The 22568-nt window shown below is 35.8% G+C and overlaps 1 protein-coding gene across 12 annotated transcripts in view; it reads left to right on the forward strand.

Moving 5' to 3' along the window:
* The window catches only part of Upf2 (UPF2 regulator of nonsense mediated mRNA decay), a 122634-nt gene that overhangs the window by 80897 nt on the left and 19169 nt on the right, over positions 1–22568 (forward strand). For all 12 annotated transcript variants that reach the window (XM_076572766.1, XM_076572769.1, XM_076572767.1 and 9 more), the window contains 7 exons: positions 582–767; positions 4528–4731; positions 5639–5914; positions 8257–8440; positions 14235–14374; positions 21653–21754; positions 21993–22091. In XM_076572766.1, coding sequence (XP_076428881.1) covers positions 582–767; positions 4528–4731; positions 5639–5914; positions 8257–8440; positions 14235–14374; positions 21653–21754; positions 21993–22091 — 1191 coding nt within the window. The remainder of the gene's footprint in view (positions 1–581; positions 768–4527; positions 4732–5638; positions 5915–8256; positions 8441–14234; positions 14375–21652; positions 21755–21992; positions 22092–22568) is intronic.

The raw sequence follows: 22568 nt of genomic DNA on the forward strand, positions 1-22568 counted from the left end.
GGATTCTCTATTCCTAGCTTAACTTCTGTTCTCAATAGTAAGATTCAAGGCTAAAAAAGGGGAGATGGGCAAGGAATTCACTTAACTTCTCAGGATGCAAACTATTGTGCTGCTACAATTTTTAGAACATACTAGTTCATGACTACTTGGCCTTAGATGGTACCCCATAAAATAGTAAAAGAGTACTGCTATAAATATGACTTAATCTATAACTATGCAAGCCTATATTAACCTAAGGAGTGTAAGGCTCAAATGTGTAAGTGAAATTAAGGAATAAGAATCAAATAAAAGTGCAACTCTGACTTGAGCTGATCTGTGTGTAACTGATTATAAATACCTTCTCAGAGTTTATGCCATCCAGTATTATACCATTTAATCTGGAATATCTCTCCAGACAAGAAAACTATTATCCCCCACGGTCTTAGAACTTAGTGTGCTCAGCTTCAGCTTGAAGTGTGACTGGAAAGGTCTCGTCCTCATCAGAATTTTTAGTCTCTATACCATTGCCTTTTCAGAGCAGGTAAGTGGTTTTATTTCGTGCATTGTGGAATGTTTTGGTTAATCTAGACATTTTCTTCTAGGAGCAAATGATGAGAAAGAAACAAGCAATGCATCTTGATGCACGATATGTTACAATGGTTGAGAATGCATACTACTACTGCAACCCACCTCCAGCTGAAAAGACAGTGAGAAAGAAACGTCCTCCTCTTCAGGAGTATGTCCGCAAACTTCTGTACAAGGATCTCTCTAAGGTCACTACTGAGAAGGTAAAATCTGAATCAGATCATTTAGTAATAGTTGCCTTGAAATTTGTGATTCTGCTGCACTTATATATATTCTAGAACAGGTAGGGGTTGATCAGGGTTCTAGTATGAATGATTTTGTTTAAGTCATCCTTGGAAAGAATTCATCTGATGCTACAGAATATTTAAGACATGTGTTTTATATTTTATATAACTTTTTATCATTAAAATGTTTCACTTTTAAACTTAATTGTGATACTGTACATATTTAAAACTTTTTATCTTTTTTGTTGTTGTTCTTTTTGTGTTTTTGTTTTTGGTGTTTGCAGGGGTGCTGGTGGTAACCAGGGCTTTGTGCATGCTAGACAGGTAACTGGTGCATGATCCCTCTGAAATTTCACAATTTGGGATATCTATTTTTTTTCTGGAGAGGATCCCAGCAGGATGATTTTTTTTTTCCTTCAGAAAAAGCTAAGAATCACTTACCTTAATTGTTGTGGTTACCTTGTTAAAAACTTTACTTCTACAATGGACAGAATGTTTCTTTGTTAACTTTATAAGTTGGCACATTATAAAGTGCTGAGCTCCTTTTTGTTTAGGGTAGAAAGTGATAAGAAATGACTACATCTTTGAAAATTGAAGCTGTCTTTCAGAGTTGTTTAAAACAGTTTTAGAATGGAAAGAATTAAAAGCTTCCATTGTGAAGAAGTGATGACATTTCTAGTGAAAGTGATAAGGAGAGCGTGCCCAGTACTTGAAAGATGGTTACAGAAAGCAGATAGACATGAAAGGACTGTTTCACAATCTGCTAGTGGTATCTGTTTTCTTCCATAGCAAAAGTGGAAACAGTCTGTCTTCAGGGAGAGCTCTGCTGATTATCTTGTTTCTAAGAAATTTTGAAATAGTAAAACTAGCATATAGAGCATTTTTATTTTACCAGATACTTCAATATGCACTGCACATATGTTAACTAGTTTAATTCTGTGAACTAGGAAATAAGTGTTAGTACTTTTATTATTTACCATTTTACACACAAGGAAACGGAGGTTATCCTCTCTCTTAAGTGACTTGAAACATTTGTGTATGTGTGTATGTATACATGTTGTGTGTGTTCATGTGTATGCACATGCATGTGGAGGCCATGAGGTTAATGACAGGTGTTTTCTCTTGCTAAACCTGGAACTCACAAATTCAGCTTTCCTGGCTTGTCAGCAAACTTCAGGGAGCTCCCTGTCCCTGCTTTCCAGCATTGGAATTGCAGGAGGGTGTGGTCATGCCTGGCCACACTTTTTTTATGTGGACTTTGGGGGCATCAGACTCAGGCCCTCATGATCGCATGGCAAGCACTTCATTGCTGAGCCTGTTCCCCAACTTGATTTTTAAATTTTTTAAGGTTATCAAATAATGAGTCTCATTATGGCTTTTTCATACATAATGTGTCATTATATTTTTCCCTACTCCTACCCTCCCCTAAGCCCTCTTGTCTTCTTGATCCCCTTCTGCCCTCCCGTTAGTCTCTTCTGCTTTCATCTCATGTATTCCTTTACCCTCCCTTACTCTTCGATTCCCCTTCATCTATGTCTTCATCCCCCAGGTTTTCTTTATATTTTGTATCCTACAATACACACACACACACACACACACACACACACACACACACACACACACACACACATAAATTTAAATTTAAGAGTCCACATGGGAGGGAACATGTGATATATGTCTGAGCATATGACTTACCTTGCTTAACATAATGATCTGTAGCTCTATTTTCCTACAAATCTCTTAAAATCTTTCTTTCTTTATTTCTTTTTTTTTGGGGGGGGGGGGTTTCAAGAAAGGGTTTCTCTGTGTAGCTTTGCGCCTTTCCTAGAACTCGCTGGCCTTGAACTCACAGAGATCCACCTGCCTCTACCTCCCGAGTGCTGGGATTAAAGGCATGCGCTACCACTGCCCGGCCTCTTAATTTCATTTTTACAGTTGAGTAAGATTCCATTGTGTACTGCATTTTTTTATTCATCCTCTGTTGGTGGGCATCTTTATTGATTCTCATAACTTAAACTATTGTAAAAAGTACATCAGTAAACATGGATGTTCAGGTATCTCTGTGGTATAGTAACTTAGAATACTTTAGATATATACCCAGGTAGTGTATTTGGTTATATGATAGTAGTTCTGTTATTAGTTTTCTTGAAGAATATCCACATTCACTTCCATAGTGGCTATACTAGTATTCCTACCAGTTGTGATGCAGGGTTCTTATCTTTCCTCCTCCTCCTCATCCTTCTTTCTTCTTCTTCCTCCTATTCTTTGTCTTCTTCCATTTCTTCTTCCTCTTCCTCCTCTTCCTCTTCTTCCTCTTTCTCTCCCTCCTCCTCCTCTTCCTCTTCTTCTTCCTCTTCTCCTTCTTCTTTTCCTCTTCTGTTTTTTTTTTTCTTTTTTTTCATGCAGACAGGGTCTCTCTACATAGTCCTGACTGTCCTGGAACTTACTATATAGGCCAGGCTGACTTTGAACTCACAGATCCACCTGCCTCTGCCTCCTGAATGCTGGAATGAAAGGCATGTGCCACCACCACTGGCTCTTCCTACATTCTTTTTTTTTTTTTTTAAAGATTTATTTATTTATTATGCATATAGTATTCTGCCTACACACCAGAAGAAGTCACCAGATCAAATTACAGATGGTTGTGAGCCACCATGTGGTGCTTGGAATTGAACTTAGGACCTCAGGAAGAACGGCCAGTGCTCTTAACCTCTGAGCCATCTCTCCAGTCCTCTTCCTACATTCTTACCAGCATTTGTTGTCATTTGTTTTCTTGATGATAGTCATTATGATTGGGGTAGCATGGACTCATAATGTAGTTTAATTTGTCTTTCTTTGATGGCTTAGTATTTTGAATACTTTTTCACATATTTATTGCCATTTGTATTTCTTCCTGTTAATTTATTTATTGATTAGAAGATATTGTCAGTATTTAACTAAACAATAATATTCAATTCGCATTCCCTCTATCTCTTCACTCTGGTGATTTTTTTTTCCACAACTCCTTTGCTAATTTTTGAGATTATTTCTTATGCTTACATAGTCCTTTCAAGAAGGCCTTTCCTGTGTCTGTGTGTTGACATGTTTCCTCTGTTTTCCTCTAGCACTTTCAAAGTTTCAGTCTTGCATTACCGTCTTTAATCCATCTTAAATTGATTTTTCTGAAGAGAGACGGATGGATCTAGTTTCATTCTTTCCCTAGTGGATATTCAGTATGATTTGCTGAAAAAGGCTGTCCTTGGTTTTGTTCTCTAATGTGTGTTTTTGTGCAAATTTATTTCTAGGTCATCCATTCTGTTCCATTGGTCTAAACTTGAGGTTTTTGTTAGAATTTTATTTTATAAAATAAGATTATTTATGTCAAATAAGGTATAAGAGAACACTAATTTTGGCAAACTTTGGCCTTTTTCTTTCATTGAGCTGAGTCTTTGTATACTGTTAGTTTGATTATTTTTTATTACATTTAAATTTTTTTATGTGTGTATATGCCATGTAATTAACTACTAAGTCATCTCATAAGAACCTAAATACTCTAGGAATTTTTGGAAGTTATGCAAAGGTTTAGAGAATATTGATAATACATTTTCATAATTAATAAATCTTTTTTTACCCGTTTCTAAAGTAAGAAAACTGAACTATTTCAGATTTTAAAAGTTCTGTCCCTCTGCATGAAAATAAGGCTAAAGTACTTGAATTATTATACATACTTAATAATTTAAGCAATATTTTCTTCATGTAGGTATTGAGACAGATGCGAAAGTTGCCCTGGCAAGACCAAGAAGTGAAAGACTATGTTATTTGTTGTATGATAAATATCTGGAATGTGAAATACAATAGCATTCACTGTGTAGCTAACCTCTTAGCAGGACTAGTACTCTACCAGGAGGATGTTGGGATCCATGTTGTGGATGGAGTACTCGAAGATATTCGATTGGGAATGGAGGTAACAGATTTCTTTTATAGTCACCAGAATTTGTGGAGAACATAAATAGTCTCTAAATCCTACTATTAAAAATAATAATTTGAGTTGGGGAGTGGTGGCACAGGCCTTTAATCCCAGCACTCAAGAGGCAGAGGCAGGTGGATCTCTGTAAATTTGAGGCCAGGCTGGTCTATAGTGTGAGTTCCAGAACAACCAGGGCCACACAGAGAAACCCTGTCATGAAAAAACCAAAATAAAATAAAATAAATAAAAAAAGACAAAGAAAAAGAAAAATAATAAAGAAATAATAAAAAAGAAAAACTATTCCTTTCTTGCATTAAATCATTTGCTGCTCCTTGGGAGTTACTTATGAGTAAATGTGTGTATTAAATTTCCTGCTACAACCTCAGACAATCATTAGTATTTTTTTCATTCTTTTTCTGAAGTTCTTTTAAGCTTATTTTGTCAGATTATACTAAATTTTCATTATTTCTATGTTACTATTGAGACTCAACTTAATCTATAAGCTTATTATTTAAAAAATTCAATAATTATAGGAATTTTCTTTAAGTACTTTCCTTTTAATATAAATCTTACATAACCAGGTGCTTATGTTTCTTGATTCATAGGTTACAAAGAAAACAGGTTGAATGGGCTGATAGGAAGAATTATAGTGTAACTATTAAGAAAAAGTTCATTTAATGATAGCTTAATATTCAACTTAATATCTAACATGTTCTTTATATGCTTAGAAAGTGACAGGATACTTAAAAGTGGCCACATTATTAGGCAAGGAGTAAGGAAAGTGTCTTCATTTCTCTGTTGGATGTTCTTTGAATACTTGATACTATTAAGTTAGAATTAACCCCTCCAGTTAATATTGCTACTCTTCAGTGAAAACCTGTGGGGTGTTTTTTTTGTTTTTCAGGTTAATCAACCTAAATTTAACCAGAGGCGTATCAGTAGTGCCAAGTTCTTAGGAGAACTTTATAATTACAGAATGGTGGAATCAGCTGTTATTTTCAGAACTCTTTATTCTTTTACTTCATTTGGTGTCAACCCTGATGGTTCTCCAAGTTCACTGGACCCTCCTGAGCATCTATTCAGAATTAGACTAGTGTGCACTATTTTGGATACCTGTGGCCAGTACTTTGACAGAGGCTCCAGTAAACGAAAACTTGACTGCTTCCTTGTATATTTTCAGGTATGTAAGCACAATATGCAATTTGGTAGCTTTGAATGAATATACAACAGAAATTTTAGCAAAGAAATGATATATTGTTTATATATGTTCATAATTAGGTTTTATTTATTGTAGAGACCTTAAATTGTATGATGGATTCATACACAGACACAATCTAATTTTTGTAGCATTTATCATTGATAATGATTGGTTGCTAATTTTGAGAATTGTATGGATTGTGAATTTGGCATAATATATACATTATGGTATTTGATACAGTAATTCTTAAAGTGCCTGAGGGTTTGGGGGGGTGTTTGTTTGTTTGTTTGTTTGTTTGTTTGTTTGTTTGTTTAGAAAGTGTGTCACCATGTAACCATGTAACCCAGGCTGGCCTTCAATTCATGATCCTCCTGCCCCAGTTTCCCAAGTGCTGGGATCATAGATGTACGGTGCCACAACCAGCTACTTGGAACTTGATAATATTCTTCTCTCTTGTCTTAGTTCATATCCAAAATGCTTGTTTCTAAAAGATCCAATTTATCTGCTTACCTGTTTACTTACTTACCTATTTAAAGAAATAGCAGATCACGTAAGCATTTATAATGCAAAAAGCAAATGTTTTTATTAGTAAACTCTTGGGTTGTGCTTTTCATATTTATTTTTATTTATTTCATAATTGGTGATTTAGAGTAAGTATGATGTAAATTAAATTCAATACAAATATGGGATAATTGTACAACTTCTATAAATTTTGTATCACAGAAGTTAATTTCTAGGTTGGTTGCATATACTTCAATCATCATTTCCTGTAAAATACAATAAGAAGTACTAATTAGAAAGGACAGCTCATCATCAAGTGCTTAAGATGTTGCTGAGTAAATATCAATAGTATTTGATTCTATCCAACCACAGTTGTTAGCAGTTTATCTCTTGAGAAGAAAGAAGTGTTATAACTTGAGGCATCAGAAATGTATCCACATAGTAGCTAGGATTGATCTGGGAATAAATAATGTTGGGGAATTTCATTTTAACTTTCTCATACTCCTATACCTTCTGCCTTATTTTACAAATTTATGAGCAAGAAATGAGGAAAGGAGTTTATAGGTTTGAGGGTAAAAGTCCCTGTTTTATAGAAGGACTGTCTTAAACTGGAGATGTCTATATTAAATACCCGAGTTTTGCTCAAAAGAGATGGTTATAAGTATTAATATCCAAGGTAGAATCTCTTTGAGAAGAGAATCCTTGTTTGACATCTGCTATTCCAGCTTCAGAGAAAAAAGAGCTACTCAGATATACCCAGAACTGAAAATTAACAAAAGTGTGTTTTTCAAGTTATTTTGACAGAAAAATGTGGCAGAGATATATGTAAGGACTGAGGGTTTGAAATGAGTTAGGCTTCAGATGAGATTATTGTATTCTGCCTAGAATATAGAATGTCAGTCCTCTGTGATGAGATTGTTATATCTCACTAAAATAGAGTACAGGTTATGCTTTAGAAGGAAGGTAGGAAGGATCAGCTGGAAAATGCTGAACTTCCAAGTGCATGTGTATTATATGGGACATCACTAAGATGGTTGGAGTTTAATCTACATTTCAGTAAGCTTCCTGGTGAGTGCTACACTTTGAATAGCAAGAGCCTAGGCCAGGAGGTGAAGGGAAGATTGAAGCACCCATAACACGTGCTACCAAATATATATTTATATTTTTTATAAAACTCATAAAAATACATATGCTTAGATTGTGCTGCTTGTTAATATATATTAGGAATTAGAACAAGAACAAGGTAGGATGAGGGAACACACTAGTATAGAGGGAAAATATCTACTTATTGTGTATGTAGTAGCTGCTTAGTAAATGTTCATAATTTATTTTTATATTTTTCAAAAAGTTTTATCCTCAAATACTTTAATAGACTTTTTAAAAAAAAAAATTGAAGTAAGTAGCAATAGAAAAAATAATGAGAATTTATCAAAACTGTGGTATCAAATCTGCTTTTATAAAGTTAAATGTATCAACTCTGGGGTATGGAAGTAGGTTTTCTACCTTTGTTTCAGAGTACCTGAAAGTGTATTTGGCATTTTGTTTATAGTTTCTCCATGTCTGTTTTTTTTTTTTTTCAAACCTATGACAGCCAGAATAAAAAATGTTTAGACTAAAGTCAACAACTGGTTCAAAAATTATATAGATAAGAGAAAATAATTGGAAGTAGGGTCATTGCTGTTGACCTTTAACAAAAAGTATAGGTTTCTTGTTCAACTTTGTAACTTAGTTATTATAACTAGGTAACATCACAATACAACTTACTATTTTAAATTTTTGTTACTAATTTCTTATAGCTAAATTTATTTTTCATTTGTTATCAGCGTTATGTTTGGTGGAAGAAAAGTTTGGAGGTTTGGACAAAAGACCATCCATTTCCTATTGATATAGATTACATGATCAGTGATACACTAGAACTGCTAAGACCAAAGATCAAACTCTGTAATTCTCTGGAAGAATCCATCAGGCAGGTACAAGACTTGGAACGAGAATTCTTAATAAAACTAGGTAAGCAATTCATTACAGAGAGAAAATGAAGGGGATTTGGTTAGATTGTCTATAGTCTGTTTTGTAATGTTTCCAGTCAGAGTTTTGTATTTGCATACCTTGTGTCTTTGATGTTGAGTACTACATAATAGGGTTAGGTGAGACCTTTGTTACCTAGTTAGTTTTACTAAGTGATCTCAAATTGAAATAAAATGGTCAAGCAGGACTTAAAGCAGGTGATAGTGAAGAAAAAATACAGTTTTGTGAACTGCTTTTAATTTTAGACTCTGGTTTCTGATCAAACCTTTGGATGAAAGTGTCTCATATGTATAGTGTATTTTTAGCTGCTGTTATTCCTGAGAACACACAGGCTTTGGAGTTTGGAATAACTCTACAAAATTTCATATCTCATTCATTAGTGGAGTTGACTGAGTCTAGAGAAAATGTGCTGCTATAAGATTATCTGTATAGTTCTCTTTATCCCTCTGAGTTGGCTACAGAAGACTTAACCTTTGAATGTCACCCCCAGGGAATATAGCAGTATATTAGTTTTGTCACCAGGTAACAAGTACAAGCTCTAGTCATACCAACCTAGTTTACATGCTAATAGCTCTTCTGTATCATCTTTTATTGTACTTTCAAAGTTTTCAGTTGGTAAAGCTATTTTATTTCTCATTAGTGCTTGGTATGTTCATGCACATCTTTACTTTCAGTTACACTTACACTATTACTTTATTGTGTTACATGTCTGAAGAACCAGCTTAAAATAAAGGCATAAATAATAGTCCCTGCCTTACCCCAGGCATCCAGAATATTGATAAACTTGCTATCTCCAAGGTAAATCCTCATTTGGGGAATATGCTTATGCTTGCCACTGACTGTGCAAGTACTGATTTGTCATATTGCTCACCTCACAAAGACCTAGGATGAGTCTTGGCTTTTCAGTCTTGACCTAGATTACCCAATTTCTTTTTCTTTTCAGATTTTCAATTACATAAACAATCATTTCAGGCATAGCATTATCTCTTAAGTATCCACATTCTCTGTATGTTTTGAAATTGTTAAGATGCAGCCTAGGGCCCAGAAATTTTCATAAATGGTTCAACTGTATATAGGGACATAAGGAGAGAGAAAAGATTGTTTTGTTGTTGTTGTTGTTTTTGTAAAATAAAGAGTAAAAGACTTTGACCTTCCTATGAGGAGCCTGAAGAGGGAAAAATGAATCACTATTTATGGTTTGAAACTCTAAAGATGGTGGCACTTAAGATGGGTCTGTGCCCAAGTTGTCTCCATTTTCCTCCTGGTTTTAGAGGTTAGATAAAAGGTAGAGGTTGTTTGCAGAGAATATTTTTTAAGTACGCTTTCTGTTGATAGACCATAGCATCGTGCGTTTTTTGCCTTTCATTGTTTGTCTTTAAGCACCTGGAAACACCTCATTTTAGTTTTATAGTATGCAGTACAAAGAGTGAAGCTAGTGGGGAATACTAAAATTATTTTTTAATGTTTTAAACTATTTAGTGTATTATCGTAGATAATGTTTATGGCAGTAATTCTGAAAATACAAAGAAAATCACCTGTATTGCATTCAGAAAGAAGGATGTGTTAATGTAATTGGTGTTCCTTTTTTTAATTTTTCATGGTTTTTGTAGTTTTCTAGCTGGACTTCTTTTAAATCTTTGTTTTTTTTTTTTTTAATAGATTATATTTCTTTGTTTGGATATGCCTTAATTACTTAATTCTATTCTTTGACTCTAAGATTTTCCCAATTTTACATCATTGTGTTATTTTTTTAAAAGTGACTTTAGTTTCTTTAGGTACATAAAAAGAAAAGGGGGCTAAGATATTTTTCTTTAAATTACGAAAATTTAAAAAAAAAAGCCAAAATGATTATCATTTAATTTTATTTTGGAAGTTCCAAACTAGTACTGCAAAGAACAGAAATGAGAGAAGCAAAAATAAGATATTCAAGCCAGGTGGTGGTGGCGCACGCCTTTAATCCCAGCCCTCAGGAGGCAGAGGCAGGCAGATCTCTGTGAGTTTGCGTTCCAGGACAGCCAGAGCTACACAGAGAAACCCTGTCTTGAAAAACCAAAAAAAAAAAAAAAAAGAAAGAAAGAAAGAAAGAAAATAAGGTAGTCATATTAATAAAAATATATTTTAAAGCAAAAGAATATATTTCTTAAATTCTAAACAAAGCCAAAAACTATTAAAGGTCTAAAACTAATTCTAATTAAATATAAGGCAATTCAGCATATAATGAATACAGATTCTTGAAAATAGAATAAAGAAAACCAGTGAACCAAATGGGTTGAATATTTATTTTCTAAAGGCTTAAAATCATCTAGTACTAGTGTTTCCATTTTAAAACTATAGAAGAATGTACCCAAAATTAATAAATTCGGGCAGTGGTGGTGCACGCCTTTAATCCCAGCACTCGGGAGGCAGAGCCAGGCGGATCTCTGTGAGTTCGAGGCCAGCCTGGGCTACCAAGTGAGTCCCAGGAAAGGTGCAAAGCTACACAGAGAAACCCTGTCTCAAAAAAAAAGAAAAAAAAAAAGAAAAGAAAATTTTCATATATGTGGTCCAGTGGCATATACACCTGTACTCTCAGCACCTGGAAGGCAGAGGCAAAGAGTCAAAAGCCAGTATGAATATTAAGGGAGACTCTGTCCCAGAAAAACAAAATAACAAACCCACAAAATGCACACATTTTATACAATTTGAAATTAAGAGAAAAATTATTTCTATGCCAGGTTATTACCACTTTTATATGAACTGCACAGGCAAACTGATAGAATAGCATCTGTAAGGATAGGTAAATGAATATGACATAATGTAAACCAAGAAAGTTTGTTTTAATGTGTATGATTTGTTTGCCAGAATGATTCAGGTGTTATTTTTGACCAACAAAGCTCAAATTAAAGCACCAGTTAATATATAAGACAGGATTAAAAAACAAAACAAAACAAAAAAAACATGCTCTTAGCTGGGCGGTGGTGGCACACACCTTTAATCCCAGCACTTGTGGGGCAGAGGCAGGTGGATCTCTGTGAGTTTGAGGCCAGCCTGGTCTACATAGCGAGTTCCAGGACAGGCTCCAAAGCTACACAGAAACCCTGTCTCGAAAAACATAACAAAAAAACCCACAAAAAACAAAAAAACAAAAATAAAAACACATGCTCTAATGACTTCCAAATATATGGAGAATAACTTCAGCTAAGCAGAGAAATACAAGTTAAATGACCTGAAAAGAGGCATTGTAGCTATTACCACTCCTGTGGTGAGCAAGAAAACTGAGTTATCAAGCAATTGAATTTGAAAGATAAAATGTATTTTATTTTGTTCCCCAAATATACTTCTAACATTTTAATATTCTAAATTTTGTCTGTATTTTACATTTTGTTATCTATATATCCTTTATATGGTTCATATATATTGTTTACATTGACAGTTTCCTAGGTATTCGGAGTTTGATCATTCTTACATAGTTGAGCAAATGCAAAAGGCAGTACTTACAAATTATTTTTGAAGCTTTGTTGCAGTACAAATGCAAATGTTAGAAATAATATTATTTTTCCTGATACTTTGGAAGCATGAGTATCAAAACAGTTGCTTACATAATGTTTTCTCAGTGATGCATATTTAAAGGAGGGAAGACAATAATGTGATAATGTTTCATATCACATAAGTTATCACTGTGTTGATATGTTTACTGATAACATTTTGATTGTAAACTCCAGGCTTTACATTGTTTGCCTTTGATAATTATCAGTCACATATTTTTTTTTAATATTATTTATGTGCATTGGTACTTTGCTATGGGTGTGAGGTCCCCTGAAACTGGAATTACAGACAGGTGTGAGCTGCCATATGGGTGCTGGGAATTCAACCTAGGTCCTCTGGAAGAGCAGTCAGTGCTCCATCCCCCAAGTATTTTATTTTTAAAATCTAGTTAGGGGTCTGCAAGGTGGCTCAGCAGGTAAGGATGCTTGCCACCCAATGTGACCTTGACTTTGATTCCTGGAACCCACATGGTAGGAGAGAACTGACTTCTGCAGGTTATCCTCTGACCTCCACACTCATGCCATGGCATGATACACACACAATGTACACTCATGCCATGTACATGATACACATACACAAATAAATAAATATTTTAGAATCAAACATATACATGCATAAAATCTGCAACTTTTATGTATGAAAGATAGTAAGCAATAAGTAAATACTTTTATTAATGGAAAGGTAACCTGAGACACCATCAGTTTTTCTTCAGTATCAATTTCACTTTAAAAACAGATACTTCTAGCGGTGGTGGCGCAGGCCTTTAATCCCAGCACTCGGGAGGCAGAGCCAGGTGGATCTCTGTGAGTTCAAGGCCAGCCTGGGCTACCAAGTGAGTTCCAGGAAAGGCGCAAAGCTATACAGAGAAACCCTGTCTCGAAAAACCAAAAAAAAAAAACAGATACTTCTGAGCTTCGTTCATCTATTCTCCTTTTCCATCCAGACTGAAAATAGGTACTTTAATTTCTCGGTACTTGTATAATTTCACCAGTTACTTAGGCTTGGAGAACTAGAGTAAATTTCTCTTGTTACTGATTTGTCTAGTTATTCAAACTCTCACATTCAGTATTCATAAAATGAGAAGACTAATAATACACATTACCAGTAATTCTTCCTGTATTTCACTAAAATTCTGTAACTAGAATTTATTTACTAAATACCTATTATATTATCAATTTATAGCCTCTGCTATAAATTTGAAGTATGTAAACTAAGTTCTTTGTCCTTAATGGTCTTATGCAACATTTATGGAATTAGAAAAGAAGTAAGATATCATAGCATCAACATGTGCTTCAGGAACAGGCAGTAGATAATCTTACAGCAGATTGGAGGAACAGATGAGATTTCAAGCAGCATATTCCATTATACTCCATTGGAAAGGATAGTGGGTGGATGAACAACATTAAAGACAACATGTTCTGTGCAAGGTGTGGGAAAGAGTTGGGAAATAGGTCGGATAAGCCTATGTCATGTGTATCTTCAAAGTAGGACAGTTGGTTGGAATTCAGTCCAGTATGAGGAAGAGCTGCACTGTGAGATGGAGAAGTGCGTGCACAGGAAGGGAAAGATGTGGGCCTGTAAGGTCCCAGAGGGAGAAAATGCTGCTACTAAAGAAAAACTTAAACTCTATAACAAAGCTGTCATGCCCTTTTGCCTCTTTCCTCTTAAAAATGTATTCAGAGCCAGGCGGTGGTGGCACACGCCCTTAATCCCAGCAGAGGCAGGTGGATCTCTGTGTCTTCAAGGCCAGCTTGGGCTACAGAGCGAGAGCGAGATCCAGGACAGGCTCCAAAACTACACAGAGAAACCCTGTCTTGAAAAACCAAAACAAAACAAAACAAAAATGTATTCAGATTGATAGCCAAATGTAATTTCTCCATTAAAGTGACATGATTTTTACTCACTTATTTATTTTGTAGTCTTAGAGATTGTTGAACTATTATTTGTAGAGTGTGGGCATGGGGTCAGTTCTATATATGTCTGAGACTGAGTTTAAACAGGATAATCTTTTAAGTATTCGAAGCTATAAGAAAGAAGAAAAGAGGTATATATACATATTTTCTTTTTTTCTAGTCTGGTGGCTTAGAAATGTACAGTTTTTTACAGTGTTTCTCACAATTATTTTCGATTCTGATTATTCTGAGAAAATGGCTATTATTTAATTCATACTTTTTATGTGACGTGGTATAAAAGCAATAGTATAGCATTTATCTTTCTAAATGTATTTTTCTACTTTTGTCCTGTTTTCAAGGCCTAGTAAATGACAAAGAGTCCAAAGATTCTATGACAGAAGGGGACAATCTTGAAGAGGATGAAGAAGAAGAAGAAGGAGGAGCTGAAACTGAAGAACAGTCTGGAAATGAAAGTGAAGTAAATGAGCCAGAAGAAGAAGTAATTACTTTTATTTCTAACAGATAAGTTTGTGATATATGTGTAGAAGAATATTTTGATTGAGTATATATTTTAAAAGCTTTTCTTATTACATTAGTCTGTATATATGTACACACACACACACACACACACACACACACACACACACACACACACCTGTGCCACAGCACCCAAGTGGAGCTCAGGGATCAATTTGTAGGAGTGAGTTTTCTCCTCAGGTTTGGAGGTTGTACTCAGGCCATTAGGTTTGGCAGTCAGTGCTTTTCCATGCTGAGCCATCTCTCCAGCTTGAGTGAAGACTTCCTAATTAATAGAGATCTTCTCCTTAGTTTTATTGCTGAAAATGTAACTAATATATGTCTATTATAACATCCCTTGATTAAAGGTTTTTATAGATACTAAAATTAGGTTGATCATAGCATTTTTATTTAATTAGCAATTTGAGAAAAATATTGTTTTGATCTCCTATGTATCTTAATCTTATTGTTGAATGTGAACAATCTGTGGGCTTTACAATCTGAAAAACAATTGTATTGACTAAATATTCATATACTTTGCTTTATTCTTACCAACTTGAGTAGTTCTGAAATCTGAAATTCATTGTACATAATAATTAGTTTGCCCTTTTGGTATTTACGACTCTTAGGCCAAGTATGTGAAATTGCTCCTCTGCCATTTATGATCCACTGAAATGTTTTCTTGGTCCTGGGAAAATAGCTTACTTTGTGATGTGCTTGTCATGCAATCAAGAGTACCTGCATTTAATCCCCAAAATATAAGTACAAAAAAAATTTTTTAATACAAACAAACAAACAAAACAGGCATGGTGGCATGTGCCTTTAATCCCAGCACTTGGGAAGCAGAGGCAGGCAGATCTCTGTCTGTTCAAGGCCAGCCTGGTCTACAAAGTGAGTTCCCGGACAGCTAGGGCTACGTAGAGAGACCCTATCTTAAAACAAATAAACCTAAGCCAGATAGGGTATTTAGTGCTTGAAATTACAGAGCTGGAGAGTGAAGACAAGTGGATCCCTGGAGCTCATTGCCCAACCGGCCTGGTGAGACCCAGGCTAAATAGAGACCCTGTCTCAAATAAAGAAAGGGCAGGATCTGGAATGACAACTCACAAGTTAAGAGCACACACTGCTCCTGCACAGGACCTGAATTCAGTTCTCAGCACCCACTTCAGTGACTCAGAATCACCCCTAACTCTAGCCCCATGTCCTTCTTCTAGTCTCTGTGGCCACATGCATATACCGGTACACAGACAAACACATGCATGTAATTTAATATAAAGTAGAAGCTGGAGAAATGACTCAGTGGTTAAGAGCACTTATTACTCATGTAGTGAACACAGGGTCACTCCCTAGTACCCACTTATAGGCAGCCTACAAATGCCTGTAGTTCCAGTTCCAAAGGAGACAGCTCCCTCTCTGTCCCCAGGCACTAGGCACACATAGTGTACATATGTGTGTACAGACAAAATAGTCATGCAGATACAATGAAAAAAATACATATATATATTAAAAATAGGACTTTTGTTTTTAAGTAGGCTAAATATAAGGTAGAATAATAATGAGGGTAAATTTTAAATCAGAAATTGAACAGTTGTTCCCTGACTTTTGTATACATCCAAATTACAAAATGATTATGATTTAAGTGTATATGACTTTTTGTGTTGAGTGCTTAAGGCATTTAGGATAATGTGATAGCTTAGAAGTGTGACTTTCATTCAACATTGAAAAACAGCTTATAATTAATACTTAAGTATTTGAAGAAATTGAGTTTGAGTTTTAAAGTTTTGGTTTGAGTATATGGAACCTAGATATTTAGAGAATATATGTAGTTTAGTGTTTAAAGGAATATTAATTGTTCTTAGAGTCATAAAGCAGATTTTTTTTTTTTGTTTTTGTTTTTGTTTTTGTTTTTCGAGACAGGGTTTCTCTGTGTAACTTTGCGCCTTTCCTGGGACTCACTTGGTAGCCCAGGCTGGCCTCGAACTCGCAGAGATCCACTTGGCTCTGCCTCCCGAGTGCTGGGATTAAAGGCCTGCGCCACCACCGCCCGGCATAAAGTAGATATTTTTAAAGCTCCATTTAGAATTAAAGAGTAAAGGGCCCAATAATTTAAGGTAATTAAGATTTTTTGCAGGGAGAAGTGAAAATCTGCAAGACCATGTTTTCTTTAAACCCATAAGTTCTCTAGCTGTTAACAAACATGTGGTGTGATTTAACTACACAAGTAATTTTACTGTTAGTTAGAAATGAAGGATTGTGAAAAGCAGAAGAGTCAATATGTGTGGCTTTCATAATTGGCTAGTATTCATAGAAAGCAGGAATGTACTTTTAAATATTTATGTGCTGCTGCTTTCTTTTTCAAACCTACAGCTCCCTTAAAGTAGATAAAAAATAAATTAACAATTGAAAGCTGGAGTATGTTTCCATAATTGGTTTCAGCATAATAGACAGATATTATGTTGATTTATTTTCAAAATGAAATTGCTATAGAAAAATTCTATAATATAAATTTAATTGGCTTAAGTACTTTATATAACAAAGGGAAATGAGACAGCATTTCCTTTTAGATTTTGAGACTAATAATTGTCTTAGTATTTTTCTGTGTGATTAATTAGATGGACAAAGTCTAATGAATCTAACATCCTTAGTATAGATGAAACAGCTTTCTTACATGAAGAATGCAAGGTGTATTTTTCTTTTTAAATGCATTTCTTTGTTCTCTTGAAACTCTTTTTTTAAAGATTTATTAATTTAATGTACATTGGGATTTTGCCTGCATATATGTCTGTGAGGGTGTCAGATCCTCTGGAACTAGAGTTACAGACAGTTGTGAACTGCCATGTAGATGCTGGGAATTGAACCTCGGTCTTTTGGAGGAGCAACCAGTGCTCTTAATTACTGAGCCATCTGTCTATCCAGCCCCCATTTCTTTGTTTTCATTATTGAACTTTTTGCTTTGGAAGAGTATTACTTATATTTCAAATCAAAGAAGGTAACATTGCACATGATATATCTCTGCTAAGGAGAAATACAAACAAAATGTTTAATTGCAGGGGTTATGTGGCTGTCTGAAAAGATGTGTTGACTTTGAGAAAAATAAGATTGGAATGCTTCTCCTCACCCTCCAAGGTCACTCACTGTTCCCTATAGCTATCCTCCAAATCCAAGCAGGGATTATTGAAAAGGAAAGATGTGTTGTGGATTAATAAACACGGGGAGGGGTATTCTAGGGCCTCATAAGGATTTAGCTCAGTGGTATAGATATATATGTTTAGCGTGCGTCTAACCTTGAGTTCAGTTCTTCAGCACCCCTCCCAACAGAGCTACTGTTCTGTTTTTATCTTGGTTCTATTTTTTTATGTGTATGAGTGTTTTACTTACATGTATGTATGTATGTATGTATGTATGTATGTATGTATGGTTATACCATGTATGTTCAGTGCCCCCAGAGGCCGTAAGAGGGCACTGAGCCTTTACAGCTGGACTAACAGACCATTGTGAGCTGCCATGTGGGTTCTAGGAACTGGACCAGGATCCTCTGCAAAAACAACAAGTGCTCCTAACCATTGAGCCATCTCTCCAGCCCCATCTTGGTTGTTTTAAATGTCTTAGCACCTCCCAACCAGGATATTTTTTTTTCCGTAAATATCAGCTATAAAACTCAAATAACTACTGAAGATTAAGTAGATGATCTACTAAAGCATGATTTTCTGCAGCATGTAATTTATCAAAGGAAAGTATAAGATTCATTGTTATAATAGCAATAATAGTTATTTACTGAACATTTGCTGTTCTGTTCACTTTCATAGGTACTCTATGTGATTGTTTCTTATGAATACAGTTGATATTACTGAGAAACAAAGTACAAATAGGGTAAATAATTTGCCCACACTCTCAGAGTAGTAGCAGATCCAGTATACATCATGGGCACTTTGTTTTTTATTACCAGCTCAGGTTTTATGGTGTATTAATGATCACTTTATAATTCTACCCATTATTATGTTAGTATTTAGGGATATCAGGACAGATGTATTCTTATTTTTCTCTTTTTTTTTTTTTTTGTATTCTTATTTTTCAAAAATGAATGTTTTTATCCAGTTGGCCCTTCTTCTATGCATTCAACTATTCACATATAAAAATATTCGAGAATCATACATTTGTTCTAAACATATGCAGACCATTTTAGTTATACCCGAGACAATGCTGTGTAGCACTTACATTGCATTAGATAGTTTAAGCAATCTGGAGATACTTGTACTCTGTGGGAGTCCTTGAACCAATCCTGAGATGCAGTTTTATTGACTGAGAAAAAAGAGGGTGGTGTTAATTCATTTAGCTTAGTTTAATTTAGTTTTTTAATAGGAAGCATCTTTTATTATTAATTGATTCATGGGAGGGGCTGGGAAGATGGCTTATTTGGTAAAGTGCTTGCCTTGCAAAATTCGAACACCTGAATTTTATCTCCAGCACCCACATATAATCCCAGTTCTGAGGCTGAGATGAGATGATCCCAGAGGATCCCCTGGCCACCCAGTCTAACCAAATCAGTGAGCTCTAGATTCATTGAGAGACCCTGTCCCCTAAAATATACTATACACACAACACAAACAATAATTCATTTTCTTCAAGGGCAAATATAAGATGAGCTTTTTGTTTTGTGTGTTTTTGTTTACTTGCTTGCTTATTTTTGAGACAGGGTCTCATGTACCCTAGGCTGCTCTTGAATTTACTGTGTACCTGAAGATGACCTTTGTCCTACTTGGGTTTTTGCTGTTGTGATAAACACCACCATCAAAAGCAGCTTGGGAAGGAGGAAGGTGTAGTTGATGTTACAAGTTGCAGGCCTTCATTGCAGAAAGTCAAGACAGGAGTCTAGATGCAGAGAGTGAAGCAGAGACTCTGGAGGAATACTGCTTACTGGCTTGCCCAGGATTTTGTTTGTTTTTTGTTTTGTTATTGTTGTTTTATGTGCATTGGTGTTTTGCCTACATGTATATCTGTGTGAGGATGTCAGGTACCCTGGAACTGGAGTTACAAACAATTGTGAGCTGCTATGTGGGTGCTGGGAATTGAACTCAGGACCTCTGGAAGAGCAGTCAGTGCTCTTAATTGCTGAGCCATCTCTCTAGCTCTGCCCTGTTATTTATTTTTTTTTAAATAATCCAAGACCACCTGCCCAGAGTGGTCTGGCCCATCCCACATCAATTATTAATTAAAATAATGCCCCGCACACATGCCCACAGGTCAATCTGATGGAGGCAATTACTCATTTGAGGTTCCCTCTTCTCAGGTGACTCTAGCTTGGCTCAAACAGTGACTCAACAGTATAACCATGAACTGACCATGCTCCCTTAGCTACTGGGATTTATTATAAGCATATACACTATGCCTAACTAAGAACATCATTTGTGAATTTAATTTTAAATTGCAGAGCTACCTTAAATAATTCTTGCATTTAGAAAATAAAGTTTATGCTTTTGTGGGTTTTTTTTAACTTTTATTATTTATTGGAGGTGGTAGGTAGGTATGGGTGCATATGTACCACAGCACTTATTTGAAGGTCATAAGACAGCTCGTGGGAGTCAGTTCTTTCATTCCACTATTCCAGGGATCAAGCCCAGGTCATCAGGCTTTCTGGAGAACACTCTTACTAGTCATCATATTCTTTGTGCAATCCTTCCATGTATAACTCTAAAAAGTTTACAGATGTTTGTAGTAAGAGTACACTTTTGGGACTTTGGAATTATTCTTTATGTACGCACTGCTAACAGTAGTATAAATTTGTTGTAGCCTACTAGGTTTCCTAGTGGCTGTGCCCAGCAGGACTGCATAAGAGGTTGATTGGACTACAGACCTGGGTACCAGATGTTTGTAAGGGTCTACACTTGACTGTAACTAGCGGGAGCGGGGTGGGGGTGGGGGATGGCATTGTTATAAATAGACCTTTGGAATAAAGTTCTGGGCCAATGGATAAGGATCCAGGCCCACTCGAGTCTATCCTGTGTTTTCTCTGTTTCTCTCCCCTCTATTTCTAACTAAGTCTCTTATACTTCATTCCTCAGGAGTCCATGGGGTAAATAATAGTGGCAGCTGGTCCCCCACACAGATTTAAGTCATTTATTTAGGGAGTGTTTCTCACTTATCTTGGCACACTGAGTTTAGGGTAGTGGACTTAAAACTTTTATTGACATCTAGTTGACCTACTTACTGACTGTATTGTTTGTGATACCTAGATACACTGTGCAATGATCAGGTTGGTAATTATTAATTCTGTCTCAAATATTGATGATTTCTGTGGTTTAGAAGAAAATATGGTATGCCTACATAATGAAACATTAATCCTCTTCTATGAAAAATGCTGTTTTGTCACTTGTGCCAGTGTGAATGGAACTGAAGGGTATTGTGTTAAGTGAAATAAACCACAGAAAGAATAGCATATGTTTTCACTCATTCAGGGAAGCTAAAAAGAAGAAGGAAAGAAAAAGAATCTCATGTTTAAGAGTAAAATAATGTGTCTATTGAGTAGCAGTGGGTCCTTGGGCAAGTTACTTAACTATTCTGAGCTGTGCGGGCGGTGTTGGCGCACGCCTTTAATCCCAGCACTCGGGAGGCAGAAGCAGGTGGATCTCTGTGAGTTCGAGGCCAGTCTGGTCTACAGAGCGAGATCCAGGGAAGGCTCAAGCTACACAGAGAAACCCTGTCTCGAAAAACCAAAAAAAAGGGGGGGGGGCTGGAGAGATGGCTCAGAGGTTAAGACTGCTCTTCCAGAGGTCCTGAGTTCAATTCCCAGCAACCACATGGTGGCTCACAACCATCTGTAATGAGATCTGGCGTCCTCTTCTGTATACATAATAAATAAATACATCTTAAAAAAAAAAAGTAGGAACAATAAAGTAGAAGATAACATTTCTAAACTAAAGTACCTTGTAAAATTTAGTGCTATATCATGGCTTTTAACTGGTGATATTAAATTTGAACTTTGTAGAATTAGATGAATATTAAAAAAATAACTACAGTGAGAAATTTCCTTAGAGGTGAGAAAGACTAAAGGTTCAGGAAATGCTTTCTCGTGTAATTTAGGTTTATGCAACAGCTCTGTGCACTGTTTGACCTGTGACTAGTTTTTAGCTTCTGGCATGTAGGAATGTTGCCTTCTGACTTTGTCCTGTCATTCATTTTGAACAGACTCCATAAAAGGAAGCTTCTTAAGGCATGTAAAGTCCTCTTTCAAAGGGTTTTAATCATCTACTGATGTTAATTTCAGGAGGGTTCTGATGATGATGATGAGGGAGAAGAAGAGGAAGAGGAGAATACAGATTACCTCACAGATTCCAACAAGGAGAATGAAACTGATGAAGAGAATGCTGTATGTATGGCTGGATATTTTTTTAATTGTGTAGTGTTTTGAATATTTGAATTTTAGCCCGTGATTATGGAAGAAAAATAGCTTTCTTGGGAACTCACTTGCACTCAGTTTTCCCTTTGGTAACAAGTTCTTTTAACCTTTATTCTTTGGTTATGTTGGCCACATCTGTATAGAAAACCTCTGACCTATGAAGCATCACAGTGAAAATTTGTTGTGGCATTTTCTTTGTTTTGATAAGGAGGTGATGATCAAAGGAGGTGGACTGAAACATGTCCCTTGTGTAGAAGATGAGGACTTCATTCAAGCTCTGGACAAAATGATGCTAGAAAACCTTCAGGTATGAAATATTCTCTATTTAAAGACTCTTGAACACAAAACATTGTAGTGCACAAAATTCTGATTGATGTGAGAGTCTTTGTAAACAACCACCTCTGTAGCATATCTCCCTCATGTACATAAGTTGTGACTACCAGCACCTCCTGGGTGCCTGATTTGCAGTTAGGGGAGAGAGAGGTGGGGGGATAAATGTAGTTAATGTAAGACTGGGAACAATCATTTTTAAGAGCATGCACTACCCTTACTGAGCTTGGTTCCCACCATCAGTGTTGGACAGTACCAGGAGATCAATAAATCTTTATGTCCACAACATTAGTAAACTAGATTTGTGGGGGGAGGGTGAGACAGGGTTTCTCTTTGTGGCCCTGGCTGTCCTGGAACTCACTCTGTAGACCAGGCTGGCCTTGAACTCAGATCCACCTACCCAGCTAATAAACTAGATTTTATCAGAACTCACAAGGCTGTTTGTTTTTGATTT

The sequence above is a fragment of the Peromyscus maniculatus genome, chromosome 5, assembly GCF_049852395.1.
Source record: "Peromyscus maniculatus bairdii isolate BWxNUB_F1_BW_parent chromosome 5, HU_Pman_BW_mat_3.1, whole genome shotgun sequence".
In the NCBI taxonomy this organism is placed as follows: domain Eukaryota; kingdom Metazoa; phylum Chordata; class Mammalia; order Rodentia; family Cricetidae; genus Peromyscus; species Peromyscus maniculatus.